General features: G+C 62.1%; 1 protein-coding gene and 1 long non-coding RNA gene across 5 annotated transcripts in view; both read left to right on the top strand.

The window, feature by feature from the left end:
• The first annotated feature begins 799 nt into the window (after positions 1-799).
• LOC120380364 lies at positions 800-3,292 on the top strand. Its single transcript, XR_005587742.1, has 3 exons — positions 800-1,293; positions 1,561-1,635; positions 3,091-3,292. It is a non-coding gene; the product is annotated as an uncharacterized LOC120380364 (long non-coding RNA).
• Positions 3,293-3,902: 610 nt separating this feature from the next.
• Positions 3,903-14,072, top strand: part of ADCY4 (adenylate cyclase 4) — a 43,611-nt gene continuing 33,441 nt past the window's right edge. For 3 of the 4 annotated variants that reach the window (XM_039498028.1, XM_039498029.1, XM_039498027.1), the window contains exons 1-9: positions 3,903-4,096; positions 5,358-5,555; positions 6,812-6,973; positions 7,382-7,531; positions 9,817-9,959; positions 10,171-10,282; positions 12,608-12,735; positions 12,872-13,030; positions 13,699-13,831. In XM_039498028.1, the coding sequence (XP_039353962.1) occupies positions 3,941-4,096; positions 5,358-5,555; positions 6,812-6,973; positions 7,382-7,531; positions 9,817-9,959; positions 10,171-10,282; positions 12,608-12,735; positions 12,872-13,030; positions 13,699-13,831 (1,341 nt within the window). In that variant the 5' untranslated portion in view covers positions 3,903-3,940. The remainder of the gene's footprint in view (positions 4,097-5,357; positions 5,556-6,811; positions 6,974-7,381; positions 7,532-9,816; positions 9,960-10,170; positions 10,283-12,607; positions 12,736-12,871; positions 13,031-13,698; positions 13,832-14,072) is intronic. The other variant, XM_039498030.1, reaches the window with a different exon arrangement.

Below are 14,072 nucleotides of genomic sequence, written 5' to 3'. Positions count from 1 at the left end.
GTTTCTGGTTCCCCTAAGGCCTTTTATCCCCATAATCCATAAAGGGAAACAGAGGCACTTAGAGCAGTAGGAACTGGACCAGTGTGACCAGGGGCGGCTCTAGGATTTCCGCCACCCCAAGCAGGGCGGCACACCACGGGGGGCGCTCTGCCGGTCGCCGGTCCCGCAGCTCCGGTGGACCTCCCGCAGACGTGCCTGCGGATGCTCCACCGGAGCCGCGGGACCAGCGGCCCCTCCGCAGGCACGTCTGCAGGAGGTCCACCAGAGGCGCCTGCTGCCCTCCCGTGGGACGCCGCCCCAAGCGCACGCTTGGCGCGCTGGGGTCTGGAGCCGGCCCTGAGTGTGACACAGTCTCCTGTGCCCACCCTCCAACCACTAGTTCCCACTCCCCTTCCAGAGCTGGGGCTAGAACCCAGGAGTCCTGGCTCCCCGCCCCCCTGCTCTGACCACTAGACCCCACCCTAGAGTTCGCAGGGCAGCTGCCTGGGGTCCCCGGCTCCGGGAAGGGAGCTTCATTTGCTGAACTTCACCCCAGGTTTGATCTGTGGGGGGTTGTGAGTGGGGCAGGTGACCTGTGTTTGAGTCCAGCTGTGAGTGTGGATGTTGTGTGTCCTTACACGTGTGTGTGTGTGTGTGTGTGTAATTCTGGGCATATTCCCTGCCCTCCACCAGGCACCCAGCTGGACCCAGGGCTGGGCTAGCAGGGGCTGCGGGTCGGGAGTAAGGGGCACCAGCAGGGCGGGGCAGGTCGCTGGGACTAGACCCCCCGCCCCCTTACCTGACTCTTGGTCCTGCAGGGAACAGCCGGTTGGGAGGGGGGGAGGGGCAGATGATTTCCGCCCCTCCCCCGGTCAGTTAACCCCACGGAGCCCGGGTCACAGCGAGCCGCCCCAAGCGAAGGTGGGGTGAACCCTGCCACCCGGGACTCCTGGGTCCAATTCCTGCCGGGAGCCGAGAGCGATGGGGCCCCTCCCGGACTCTTGGGGCCCCTCCCGATTTCTTCCCCAGAGAACCCGGACGCCTGGGTCCCCTTCCCGATCTTCCTTTCTCCCCCGGGACAGCTGAGGAAGTTCTGGGGGGTCCTTTCCGGACGCCTGGGTCCCCTTCCCCATGCCGGTGTCTTCCTCAGCTGACCCGGACGCCTGGGTCCCTTTCCCCATGCCGGCCTCTCCGCCCCGGCCGTGAAAGCGTTAAGGCGGAGGGATGGGGGGAAGGGATCCCGCCCGCTCGCTGCGGCCAGGCACCAGGGCGGAGAAGCTACAATCTCGGTCTTCCCCGAGCTGGAGCCGCCAGGTGAGGGGGCAGGAGATCCGGGCCGGGGTGTCCCATAGGGGCGAGGGTGGGGGTGGGATCCATGGGGGGATGTCTCCTTAAGTAGGGGGGCTGGGGTGCCCGTCCCTATGCACCCTCAAGCTTAACCCCACCCCCATCGGGGCAGCCTCCCGAGGGCCCAACGATCTCCATTGTGCAGGTGGGGAAACTGAGGCATGTGGGGCGGAGCTGGGAACTGAAGCCAGGTCACTGCCTTCTAACCACTGGGCCATCCTGCCTCTTAGATAGACAGACAGACGGACAGACGGACGGACAGACAGACAGACGGACAGCCGGGTGTGGGATGGACACATAGATAGAGGGGTGCGTAGAGCGAACATGGGGATACCTGCCTGTCTCCTAGGGCTTCAGAGAGAGACATGGTGGGGCAAAGGCTGAGCAGGGGGACCCCAGGGCTGGGCTAGCAGGGGCTGCAGGTCGGGAGTGAGGGGCACCGGCAGGGCTGGGCTGGGCTGGCAGGGGGCTGCGGGTCGGGAGTGAGGGGCACCGGCAGGGCTGGGCTGGGCTGGCAGGGGGCTGCAGGTCGGGAGTGAGGGGCACCAGCAGGGCTGGGCTGGGCTGGCAGGGGGCTGCGGGTCGGGAGTGAGGGGCACCGGCAGGGCTGTGGGGGCAGGGCTGGGCTAGCAGGGGCTGCGGGTCAGGAGTGAGGGGCACTGGCAGGGCTGGGCTGGCAGGGGCTGCGGGTCGGGAGTGAGGGGCACCGGCAGGGCTGGGCTATCAGGGGGCTGCAGGTCGGGAGTGAGGGGCACCGGCAGAGCTGAGGGGGGCAGGGCTGGGCTGGCAGGGGCTGCGGGTCAGGAGTGAGGGGCACCAGCAGGGCTGGGCTGGCAGGGGCTGTGGGTCGGTAGTGAGGGGCACCGGCAGGGCTGGGTTGGCAGGGGCTGCGGGTCGGGAGTGAGGGGCACCGGCAGGGCTGGGCTGGCAGGGGCTGCGGGTCGGGTGTGAGGGGCACCGGCAGGGCTGGGCTGGCAGGGGCTGCGGGTCGGGAGTGAGGGGCACGGGCAGGGCTGGGTTGGCAGGGGCTGCGGGTCGGGAGTGAGGGGCACCGGCAGGGCTGGGCTGGCAGGGGCTGCGGGTCGGGAGTGAGGGGCACCGGCAGGGCTGGGGTGGCAGGTGCTGCGGGGCGGGAGGGAGGGGCACCGGCAGGGCGGGGCGGGCCGCGGCTGCGGGGCGGGTGTGAGGCACCGGCAGAGCTGGGCGGGCAGGGGCTGTGGGTCGGGAGTGAGGGGCACCGGCAGGGCTGGGGGGGCAGGGGCTGAGGGGCGGGAGTGAGGGGCACCGGCAGGGCCGGGCTGGCAGGGGCTGCGGGTCGGGAGTGAGGGGCACTGGCAGGGCTGGGCTGGCAGGGGCTGCGGGTCGGGAGTGAGGGGCACCGGCAGGGCTGGGGTGGCAGGGGGCTGCGGGTCGGGAGTGAGGGGCACCGGCAGGGCTGGGCTGGCAGGGGCTGCGGGTCGGGAGTGAGGGGCACCGGCAGGGCTGGGGTGGCAGGGGGCTGCGGGTCGGGAGTGAGGGGCACCGGCAGGGCTGGGCTAGCAGGGGGCTGCAGGTCGGGAGTGAGGGGCACCGGCAGGGCTGGGTTGGCAGGGGCTGCAGGTCAGGAGTGAGGGGCACTGGCAGGGCTGGGTTGGCAGGGGCTGCGGGTCGGGAGTGAGGGGCACCGGCAGAGCTGGTGGGGAGGGAGCCCAGGGCTGGGTTGGGATCTGTGGGGTTTGGGCTGTGGGTCAGGCTTGACATGAACTTTTCCCTTTCCTTCCCCAGCCTGGCGAAGAGCCCCCCCCACCCACCGAATCTCCTGAAGATCCCCGCTTCTGCACCCCCAAAGTTCCCTGAGAGGGGCCCCTCCCTCTTTGCCTTCAGGACTTTCCGAGTAGTCCCTAAAGGGGGACATTGGCCCCCAGAGAGGGGGAGGGGAGCCAGTTAACCCTTTCACTCCCAGGCGGGGGAGCCAGGGAAGGGGTGAAGGGGGGGACCCCAAAGGGGATCCTCGAGGGAGGCAAAGGGGGTGGGGGAACCCAAGAGGGAGGGAAGGGCCAGTTAAGGGGTGATCCCTTGGGGGATGTGAAGGGGGGTCCCCGAGCAGCGGTGAGGGTGGGTGTCCCAGAGGGGTGTCTGGGGGGTGCCCGGGGGCTGGGGAAGGGGGTCCCAGAGGGGTGTCTGGGGGGTGCCCGGGGTTGGGAAGGGGTCCCAGAGGGGTGTCTGGGGTGCCCGGGGCTGGGAAGGGGTCCCAGAGGGGTGTCTGGGGGTGCCCGGGGTTGGGGAAGGGGTCCCAGAGGGGTGTCTGGGGTGCCCGGGGCTGGGAAGGGGTCCCAGAGGGGTGTCTGGGGTGCCCGGGGCTGGGAAGGGGTCCCAGAGGGTGTCTGGGGTGCCCGGGGCTGGGAAGGGGTCCCAGAGGGGTGTCTGGGGTGCCCGGGGCTGGGGAAGGGGTCCCCGCGGGGTGCCTGGGGGTGCCCGGGGGCTGGGAAGGGGTCCCAGAGGGGTGTCTGGGGGTGCCCGGGGTTGGGAAGGGGTCCCAGAGGGGTGTCTGGGGTGCCCGGGGCTGGGAAGGGGTCCCAGAGGGGTGTCTGGGGGGTGCCCGGGGGCTGGGGAAGGGGGGTCCCCCCAGGACAGGATGGGCTGTCGCCGGCGCCCCCCGGCCCAGCGGGAAGCCCTGTTCTACGAGACGTATTACAGCCTGAGCCAGCTGTACCCGCTGCTGCTGCTGCTGCTGCTCATCGTGCTGGGCACCTGCCTGGCCCTGCTCACCCTCCACCTGGCCAGCGGGAGGGTGAGCGCCCGGGAGGCTGGGGGCTGCAGTGTGGGGAGGGGCCTGGGGCTGGGGCTGGTGTGTGGGGAGGGCACTGGGAGGAGGGGCCCAGGGGTGCTGGGGCGCTGGCATGTGGGGAGGGGTCTGGGGAGGGGCTGGGGGGCTGGCTTGTGGGGAAGGGCTGGAGAGCTGGGGGCTGGTGTGTGGGGAGGGCACTGGGAGAGGAGGGGCCCAGGGGGTGCTGGGGGGCTGGCATGTGGGGAGGGGTCCGCGGAGGGGCTGGAGAGCTGGGGGCTGGTGTGTGGGGGGAGGGCTCTGTGGGGGAGGGAGCAGGAACAGGGGCACTGGGAAAGGACGGGGGCACTGCCCCCAAGTGACCCATAGTGGAATCTACTTCCAGGGGTCTTATGACAGCTACCGGGCCCCATTCATGACCCCCTCCCTTTTGCTGCCCCTCTGGGACATGTTGTTCCTGCCCCCTCCACTTTCATCCCCACTGCCCCCTCCCTCCAGCTACCCCAATCCGTCCCCCACTGTCTCCCCACAACCCCTCCCCTCTACCCTCTTTCCCCCGCTGCCCCCACCATGTTCTCCCTGCTCCCCCCCAGACCCCTCCCACCAACCCTTTCTCCAATCTAAGCCCCGGTGGTCCCCTGGCCCCACACTCCTCACCCCATCCCCCCACTGTTCCTAACCCCCAACCCATCCTAACACTGTCCCCTGCCCACGACCCGGCCCCCTGCTGTCCCCAGACCTCTGAGCCGTCCTCCACAATCCCCATCTCTTCCACACCTCATCTCCCCCATGCCCTGACCCCAACCACACCTCCCACCCCACTCCCCATGCCCTGACCCCGAACCACACCTCCCGCCCCACTCCCCATCCCCTGACCCCGAACCACACCTCCCGCCCCACTCCCCATCCCCTGACCCCAACCACACCTCCCGCCCCACTCCCCATCCCCTGACCCCCAACCACACCTCCTGCCTCCACTCCCCCATCCCCTGACCCCCAACACCTCCTGCCCCAGTCCATCCTCCGAGCTTGTGGAGGCCCGGGGTAGGCAGAGGATGAGGGGGACTCGGGGAGAGGGAGCTGGATGACCGGGTCAGGCTGGTTAAACCTGGCCAGCCCCCAGAGAGCTTTAGCTGCTCCCCAAAGAGTTAAGAGATCAACATCGCCACCCAGTGGCCAAAGGCTGCAGCTGCGCACCCTGCGGCTGGGTGCCTCAAAGGGCGTTGCAGTGATTGGACTTTCACTCCGCCATGTTTCTGACCACCAGGAATTCTCCTCCAACCTGAGCTTCCTCGTCACCCTATTCGTGGCCCTGGCTGTTTTCTCCCTCATCCTCATCCTGGTCTGCATCGAGAGCATCTTCCAGGAGTGCACAAGGGTCTTCTCGGCCGTCATCTGGGCTTGTCTCCTAGCCATGGGCTACATCTTTGTATTCACCAGCGGGGTGGTCAGTGCCTGGGACCAGGTGAGACCTGCAGGCGGCTGTACTGTATAATGGGCACTAGGGGGCAGCAGAGGGTGGGGGTGGGGGAGGGGCGGCTGTACTGTATAATGGGCACTAGGGGCAGCACAGGGTGGGAGTGGGGAGGGGGCTGTGCTGTATAATGGGCACTAGGGGCAGCAGAGGGTGGGGGTGGGGAGGGGGCTGTACTGTATAATGGGCACTAGGGGCAGCAGAGGGTGGGGAAGGCGGCTGTGCTGTATAATGGGCACTAGGGGCAGCAGAGGGTGGGGTGGGGAGGGGTGGCTGTACTGTATAATGGGCATTAGGGGCAGCAGAGGGTGGGGTGGGGAAGGGGCGGCTGTACTGTATAATGGGCACTAGGGGCAGCAGAGGGTGGGGCGGGAAGGCGGCTGTACTGTATAATGGGCACTAGGGGCAGCAGAGGGTGGGGTGGGAAGGGCGGCTGTACTGTATAATGGGCACTAGGGGCAGCAGAGGGTGGGGTGGGAAGGGGCGGCTGTACTGTATAATGGGCACTAGGGGCAGCAGAGGTGGGGGCGGGAAGGGGCGGCTGTACTGTATAATGGGCACCAGGGGCAGCAGAGGTGGGGCGGGAAGGCGGCTGTACTGTATAATGGGCACTAGGGGCAGCAGGGTGGGGTGGGAAAGGCGGCTGTACTGTATAATGGGCACTAGGGGCAGCAGAGGGTGGTGGCGGGAAGGGGCGGCTGTACTGTATAATGGGCACTAGGGGCAGCAGAGGGTGGGGGCGGGAAGGGGCGGCTGTACTGTATAATGGGCACTAGGGGCAGCAGAGGGTGGGGCAGGAAGGGGCGGCTGTACTGTATAATGGGCACTAGGGGCAGCAGAGGGTGGGGGTGGGGAAGGCGGCTGTACTGTATAATGGGCACTAGGGGCAGCAGAGGGTGGGGTGGGGAAGGCGGCTGTACTGTATAATGGGCACTAGGGGCAGCAGAGGGTGGGGTGGGGAGGGGCAGCTGTACTGTATAATGGGCACTAGGGGCAGCAGAGGGTGGGGCGGGGAGGGGCGGCTGTACTGTATAATGGGCACTAGGGGGCAGCAGAGGGTGGTGGGGGGGAAGGGGCAGCTGTACTGTATAATGGGCACCAGGGGGCAGCAGAGGGTGGGGGCGGGGGAGGGGCGGCTGTACTGTATAATGGGCACCAGGGGGCAGCAGAGGGTGGGGGTGGGAAGGGGCCGTTATATGGAAATAATTCTCCATGCTGAGTCCTGCCTGGCCTGACTCCCCCTCTAGGTCTCATTCTTCCTCTTCATCATCTTCACCGTGTACACCATGCTGCCCGTGTGCATGCGGGATGCCGTGGTCGCTGGCCTCGCCTCCTCCCTCTCCCACATCATCGTTTTGGGGGTCTACCTGTCAGCCGGGCGGGAGTCCCGGGCTGACCTGGCTGTGCAGGTGAGAGCCCCCTACCTGCTGCCCCCCTGGGGTCCTTTGTTCCCCCACGGCAACACCCTCCCTCTCTGCCCTGCTGCCCCCTTGCCTTGATTCCCTTCACTGCCCCCTGCTGACCCTTATCCCTGTTCCTACCCACTCCGTGTCCGATTGATGTCCTGCATTTCCCAGAACCCCCCTTGTCTCCCTCCTCCCTCCTCCTAGTTTCCCTGTCTCCCCATATTGACCCCTTTCCCTAGCTGCGTCCCATCCCCTCTCCCCCCGCAATTGTCCTGTAGAGGCTGCCCCCCATCCATCGCCTCTCCCATCTGTCCACCCCCTGTTGCCCCAGAGATTCCCCAATGCCATCTCCCCTTTCATGCCCCCCTCTGAGCCCCATCTCATCCTCCTCTCTACCCCCGCCCCCCACAGCTGCTGGCCAACGCGGTGATCTTCATCTGTGGCAACCTGGTGGGAGCCTATCACAAGCACCTGATGGAGGTGGCTTTGCAGGAGACCTTCCAGGAGACCTTCAAACTCATCCAGTCCCGAGTCAAGCTGGAGTCTGAGAAACGGCACCAGGTGAGGAGGGGGACATCTGGATATTTGTCCATTTGTCTCACCTCCGCATACCCACTCGGTCCTTCCATCCATCTGATTTCCACATAACCCCTCCATCCATCCACCGATATGCCAGACTCAGCCTGTCCCTCTCTCCCCTTCAGCCATCCCATCTCCAGACTGATAGAGTCACACCTGGCAAGGCCAGAAGGTGACCATCTTGTCTGAACTTGTGTACAGCACAGGCCAGAGCCTGCCCCCAAATAATTCCTAGAGCAGATCACAGAGAAAAAAAATCCCATCTTGATCTAAACATGGTCACTGACAGAAGTGCACTGTGCCCCTTGGTCAGTTGTTCCAGTGGTTAATTACTTTTACCTTTTAAAATCTACGCCTTATTTCCCGTCCCAATTTATCTAGCTCCAACATCCAGACATTGGGTCGTGTGAGACCTTTTGTCTGCTAGTCTGGAGAGCCTGTTATTAAGTGTTTGTTCCCCGCGTAGGTACTGACAGACCGTAACCGTTTTACCCCTGAACCTTCTCTTCGTTAAACTCAATAGATTGAGCTCCTTGCGTCTATCACTCAAAGGCAGGTTTTCCAACCTTTGAATCATTCCTGTGGCTCTTCTCTGAGGCCCCTCTGACTTATCACCATCCTCCTTGAATGGTGGGAACTGGACACGGGATCCCAGGAACAGTAGCACCAGGGCCAAATCCCGAGGTAAAATTACCTCTCTGCTCCTACTCGAGATTCCCCTGTTTATGAATCCCAGGGTTGCATTAGCTCTTTTGGCCACAGGGTGGCACTGGAAGTTCATGTTCAGCTGATTATCCACCACAACCCCTAATCTGTGCATCCATACTTCCAGCAGCCATATACTGCCCTCCTTCCCCACCCCCCTCCATGCACCCATCCCCCATCGCTTTCCTTCCGTCCATCCATCCATCACCATACACATCTTTCTATCTAATCGCCATACGCACCCCTCCCTCCCTCGTCCAGCCCATACACATCCCTCCCTCCCCATATCCACTCACCCGCCCTCCCATCCATCCCTCCCCATCCCCATGCTCATTCGTCCATCCACCCATACCTTTCCTTCCCTCCCACCCATTCCATCCATCCATCCATATACACACCCATCTATCCATCCAACCCATCCTCATATCCATCCATCCCCATAAACACCCATCCATCCATCCATCCATATACACACCCATCTATCCATCCATCCCATCCCCATATCCATCCATCCCCATAAACACCCATCCATCCATCTGTCCATATACACACCCATGTATCCATCCATCCCATCCCCATATCCATCCATCCCCATAAACACCATCCATCCATCCCCATATCCATCCATCCATCCATCCATATACACACCCATCTACCCCTCCCACCCCATCCCCATATCCATCCATCCCCATAAACACCCATCCACCCATCCATCCATCCATCCATATACACACCCATCTATCCATCCAACCCATCCCCATATCCATCCATCCCCATAAACACCCATCCATCCATCCATCCATCCATATACACACCCATCTATCCATCCATCCAATCCCCATATCCATCCATCCCCATAAACACCCAACCATCCGTCCATCCATCCATCCATATACACACCCATCTATCCATCCATCCCATCCCCATATCCATCCATCCCCATAAACACCCATCCACCCATCCATCCATATACACACCCATCTATCCATCCATCCCATCCCCATATCCATCCATCCCCATAAACACCCATCCACCCATCCATCCATCCATATACACACCCATCTATCCATCCATCCCATCCCCATATCCATCCATCCCCATAAACACCCATCCGTCCGTCCATCCGTCCATCCATCCATCCATATACACACCCATCTATCCATCCATCCCATCCCCATATCCATCCATCCCCATAAACACCCATCCACCCATCCATCCATATACACACCCATCTATCCATCCATATATCCATATAAACACCCATCCATCCATCCATCCATATACACACCCATCTATCCATCCAACCCATCCCCATATCCATCCATCCCCATAAACACCCATCCATCCATCCTTCCATCCATCCATCCATATACACACCCATCTATCCATCCAACCCATCCCCATATCCATCCATCCCCATAAACACCCAACCATCCCACCATCCAACCCCATCCCCATATCCATCCATCCCCATAAACACCCATCCGTCCATCCATCCATCCATCCATCCCCACCCACCCCGACGCCTCTCACTCACTCTCTACACCCTCCCCCCCCCGCAGGAGCACCTCCTTCTCTCCATCCTGCCCGCGTACATCGCCATGGAGATGAAGGCCGAGATCATCGAGCGGCTGCGGGACGGGGGGCGGCAGGAAAGCGCCAACAATTTCCACAATCTCTACGTCAAGCACCACAAGAACGTCAGGTACCGAACCCCCATCCCCACCCCACGCCGCGAGGGGGCAGCAGGGAGCGGGGGGGGGTGAGTGTTGTGAACCCATGAGCCCCCTTTATAAGCACCCCATTAGCTGAGGGCTGCCAGGGCGGTGGAGCAGGGTTAGGGGGTGTCTCCCCGACTCTCACCCCTGCGCCCAGGACCCTGATGCTGTCTCCCCTCTTCCTAACCGCCCCCACAGCATCCTGTACGCCGACATCGTGGGGTTCACAAGGCTGGCCAGCGAGTGCTCCCCAAAAGAGCTGGTCCTGATGCTTAACGAGCTTTTCGGCAAGTTTGACCAGATCGCCAAGGTAAGACAGCCGGATCTCCCCTCCCTCCCCCCGAAAAAACCCTCCAGCCTCCCAGAAGCTCCCTACATATCTGCACCCCTCATCAGGAGGCCCCTGCCCCTGGCACCTCCCTGGGACCCCTCCACCCCACTGGGGACCCCTCCTGCATCCTGTGGAACCCCAGGGACCTCCAGAGACACCTCCCGAACTCCCCAGGGATCCACCTCCTACACCGTCCCAGAGATCAGCCCCCTTCTGTGCCATCTCTACCCCCTTTCACTCCACAGGGTGCCCTTGCACCCCCATGGGAACCCTTCCGCTCTCTCCCCCCGGGGGAGATGGGGACTCCTGCCTTACAGAGACCCACTGTCTCGGACTGAGACCCTTTAGGGACCCATGGTCCCTCCAGCCCAAAGACTTCCTACTTTCTCCTGGGGGCCTCCAGGGGACCCCCTCTCCCCTGCCCGAAGCCCAGATCTCCAAGGATCGGCCAGAGGTCAGAGGAGGGAGGGATTTCATATTTGTCATAGACTCATAGCTCTGAAGGCAGAAGGGACCATTGTGATCATCTAGTCTGACCTCCTGCACGTCTCTGTAGTGGCTCAGAGCCCTCCCCGTCTCCAGACATTAGAGATATTGCTAGCAGCCGACATGGATGAGGCCGTGTGCCATTGGACGCAACCTCGTCAGACCATCCCCTCCAGAAACTTATCCAGCTCAGTCTTGAACCAAGTTAGGTTTTTTGCCCCCACTGCTCCCCTTGGGAGGCTGTTCCAGAACTTCACTCCTCTGATGGTGAGAAACCTTCATCTAATTTCAAGCCTAACCTTGTTGGTGGACACTTTAGATCCATTTGTTCTCATGCCAACTTTGGTCCTGAATGTCAATAACACCTCCCTCACCTGGCGTTTCTCTCTCTCTCTCTCGTGAGCGCTGGCGGAGCAGACCAGCAACTCAACATGAGCTCCCAGTGCAATGCTGGGGCAAAACGGGCGAACACGATCCTTGGACGTATAGCAGCAGAGCGGCAAGCGGGGGAATGGAAGTGATTTTTGCCTCACTGGGGAGAGCGCCACTGGGACACCGCATCCAGTTCTGGTGCCACCTCTTACCAAGGACATTGGGAGCTTGGAGCAGGGCCGGCTCTAGGATTTTTGCTGCCCCAAGCAAAAAAATTTTTGGCCACCTCTCCCCTTTTTTTCATGCCCCCCCGGCTCCTCCCCAACTCCACCCCTTCCCCAAATCCCCAGCCCCGTCTCCTCCCCCGGGCGTGCAGCATTTCCCTCCCCATTGCTTCCTGGGGGCCCCCACGACCTCCCACCCTAGCTCACCTCTGCTCCACCTGCTCCCCCCGGTGTGCGGCCGCTCTGCTTCTCCCCACTCCCTGTCAGGCAAGGGAGGGCTGAGAAGCGGAGCAGCGGCGCGTTCAGGGGAGCAGGCGGAGCGGAGATGAGCTAGGGTGGGGGGGTGCAGGAAGTAAGGAGGGGTAGAGGAACCACTCCCTGCTCCAGCTCACCTCCGCTCCACCACTGCCGCCTCCCCAAGTGCCTGCGGCTCGGCTTCTCCTCCCTCCCAGACTTGCTGCGCAAAACAGCTGTTTCATGCACAGCCAGCCTGAGAGGGAGCGGGCAGAAGAGAAGTGGCAGCAGCGCGCTCAGGGGAGCAGGCGGAGGTGAGCTGGGGCGGCGAGTTGGGGCGGGGGGAGCACTTTTTCTCCATGCCCTGGAGTCGGCACCTATGATGGCCGGCGCCAGAATGCCGGCCCTAGAAATGTGCTGCCCCAAGCACCTGCTTGTTTTGCTGGTGCCTGGAGCCGGCCCTGGCTTGGAGCAGGGGTAGAGAAGAGCCACAAAAATAATTCGGGGGCTGGAGAAAATGCCTGAGACTTAGAGAGCTCGTTCTGTTGAGCTTGTCAACAAGAAGACTGAGAGATGTGCAAGGACCTCCCTGGGGAGAAAATGCTGGGCACTAAAAGCCTGTTTAATCTACCAGAGAAGGAACAAGAACCCATGGCTGGAAGTTAATGATGGAGAAATTCGAAGTGGAAATAAGGTCTGAATGTCTAAGAGTGGAGGTGATTAACCAATGGAACAAACTCCCAAGGGAGGTGGTGAGGGGCTTCCCCAGCTCTTGAAGACTTCAGATCCAGGCTGGAGGTCACTCTGTTTTGGCCAAACCCAGGTGATTGGGTCACTACAGGGGGAACCGGGTGAAAATTCCTGGGTATAGGAGGTCAGACTGGGTTATCCTATGGTCGCTTCTCGCCTTGAACTCTGAATATGGGAGGAGAGGACCAGAATGGCCTTGCCACGAAGGACAGACCCCCTCTTCCCTCTCTCTCTCTAGGACAATGAGTGCATGCGCATCAAGATCTTGGGTGACTGCTACTACTGCGTCTCGGGCCTGCCGGTCTCGCTCCCCAACCACGCGCGCAACTGTGTCAAGATGGGACTGGACATGTGCCAGGCTATCAAGTGAGTGGGGATGGCTGCCAAGGGAGATCCACACCCCTGGGAGTACTCAACGCAGGTGGCCCAGCCTTGGGTTGCCATGACGGGCTTCAGAGCCTGCTCTAAGGGGCTGCATCCCTCACCTCTTGTCCTCCCCCAGGAAGCTACGGGATGCCACCGGTGTGGACATCAACATGAGGGTCGGGGTGCACTCGGGGAACGTGCTGTGCGGGGTCATAGGGCTCCAGAAGTGGCAGTACGATGTCTGGTCCCACGACGTGACGCTGGCTAACCACATGGAGGCTGGAGGAGTGCCAGGGTGAGAGGGGGTGTGGGGTGCCCCCAGCGGTGCATGATGCAACTCGTGTGTTTGTGTGTGTTGTGCCACCACCGGAGGGTGCATGGAGGTGCTCCATAGAGCATGTAATGCTGCCCCTTATGGTGAATGGAGGAACTGCATATCTGTGTGTGTTGTGTTGTGCTGCCCCCTTATGAGGAATGGAGAAAGTCCATGTAGTGTGTTGTGTTATGTTGTGCTGACACCTAATGGTTCCTGGAGCAACTGCATATCCATGTGGCACTGCCCCCAGGTGGCACGGGGAGGAATTATATGCCTTTGTGCTGCTGCCCTCTCTTGGTGATGGAAGGACTATCCTGTGTCTCTGCGGGGTGGCGGGGGGGGGGGGTGCTGCCCCCTGCAGGGGAAAGAAGGAATTATGCCTGGAATTGTCAAAGCCTCCCCAGGAGAAACGGGGCATCAGCTTGGAACATCAGAGCCCACATATGTGTATATCTGGAGGGCTGCTCCCTGCTGGTGCACAGAGGAATTGCACATTGGTGTGCCGCGGTGCCCTCTAGTGGTGCACAGAGGAATTGCACATTGGTGAGGTGTGCTGCCCCCTAGTGGTGCACAGAGGAATTGCACATTGGTGTGGCGTGCTGCCCCCTGCTGGTGCACAGAGGAATTGCATGGCTTCTCTTCCACAGGAGGGTGCATATAACAGAGGCCACCTTGTCTCACCTGGGAGGGGTCTATGCTGTGGAGGAAACCTGTCGCTGGCAGCGTGACCCCTTCCTGAAGGAGAACAAAGTAAAGACTTTCCTGGTCATTGATCCTTGGGTGAGTTTATGGTGCCGACAGGACACTTAACTGGTGCTGATGCAAAGGTTCAGCGTGCAAAGGGTTAATAGTGGTGGTGGTGGTGGGGAGATGGGATAGGGGGCCTTGCCTTTCCCCTCTAGGGGGCGCTGGTTCCCATCCAGCTCCGAGGATGGAGGATGGGCTGGCTCAGGGGGGCAGGGAATGGGACACTCTAGAGGGTGCCGGTTCCCATCTGGGCCCCAGATGGGGGACTGGCTGG

The sequence above is a fragment of the Mauremys reevesii genome, linkage group 13, assembly GCF_016161935.1.
Source record: "Mauremys reevesii isolate NIE-2019 linkage group 13, ASM1616193v1, whole genome shotgun sequence".
NCBI classification, from domain to species: Eukaryota; Metazoa; Chordata; order Testudines; family Geoemydidae; genus Mauremys; species Mauremys reevesii.
This window is presented reverse-complemented; position numbering and strand designations above follow the sequence as displayed.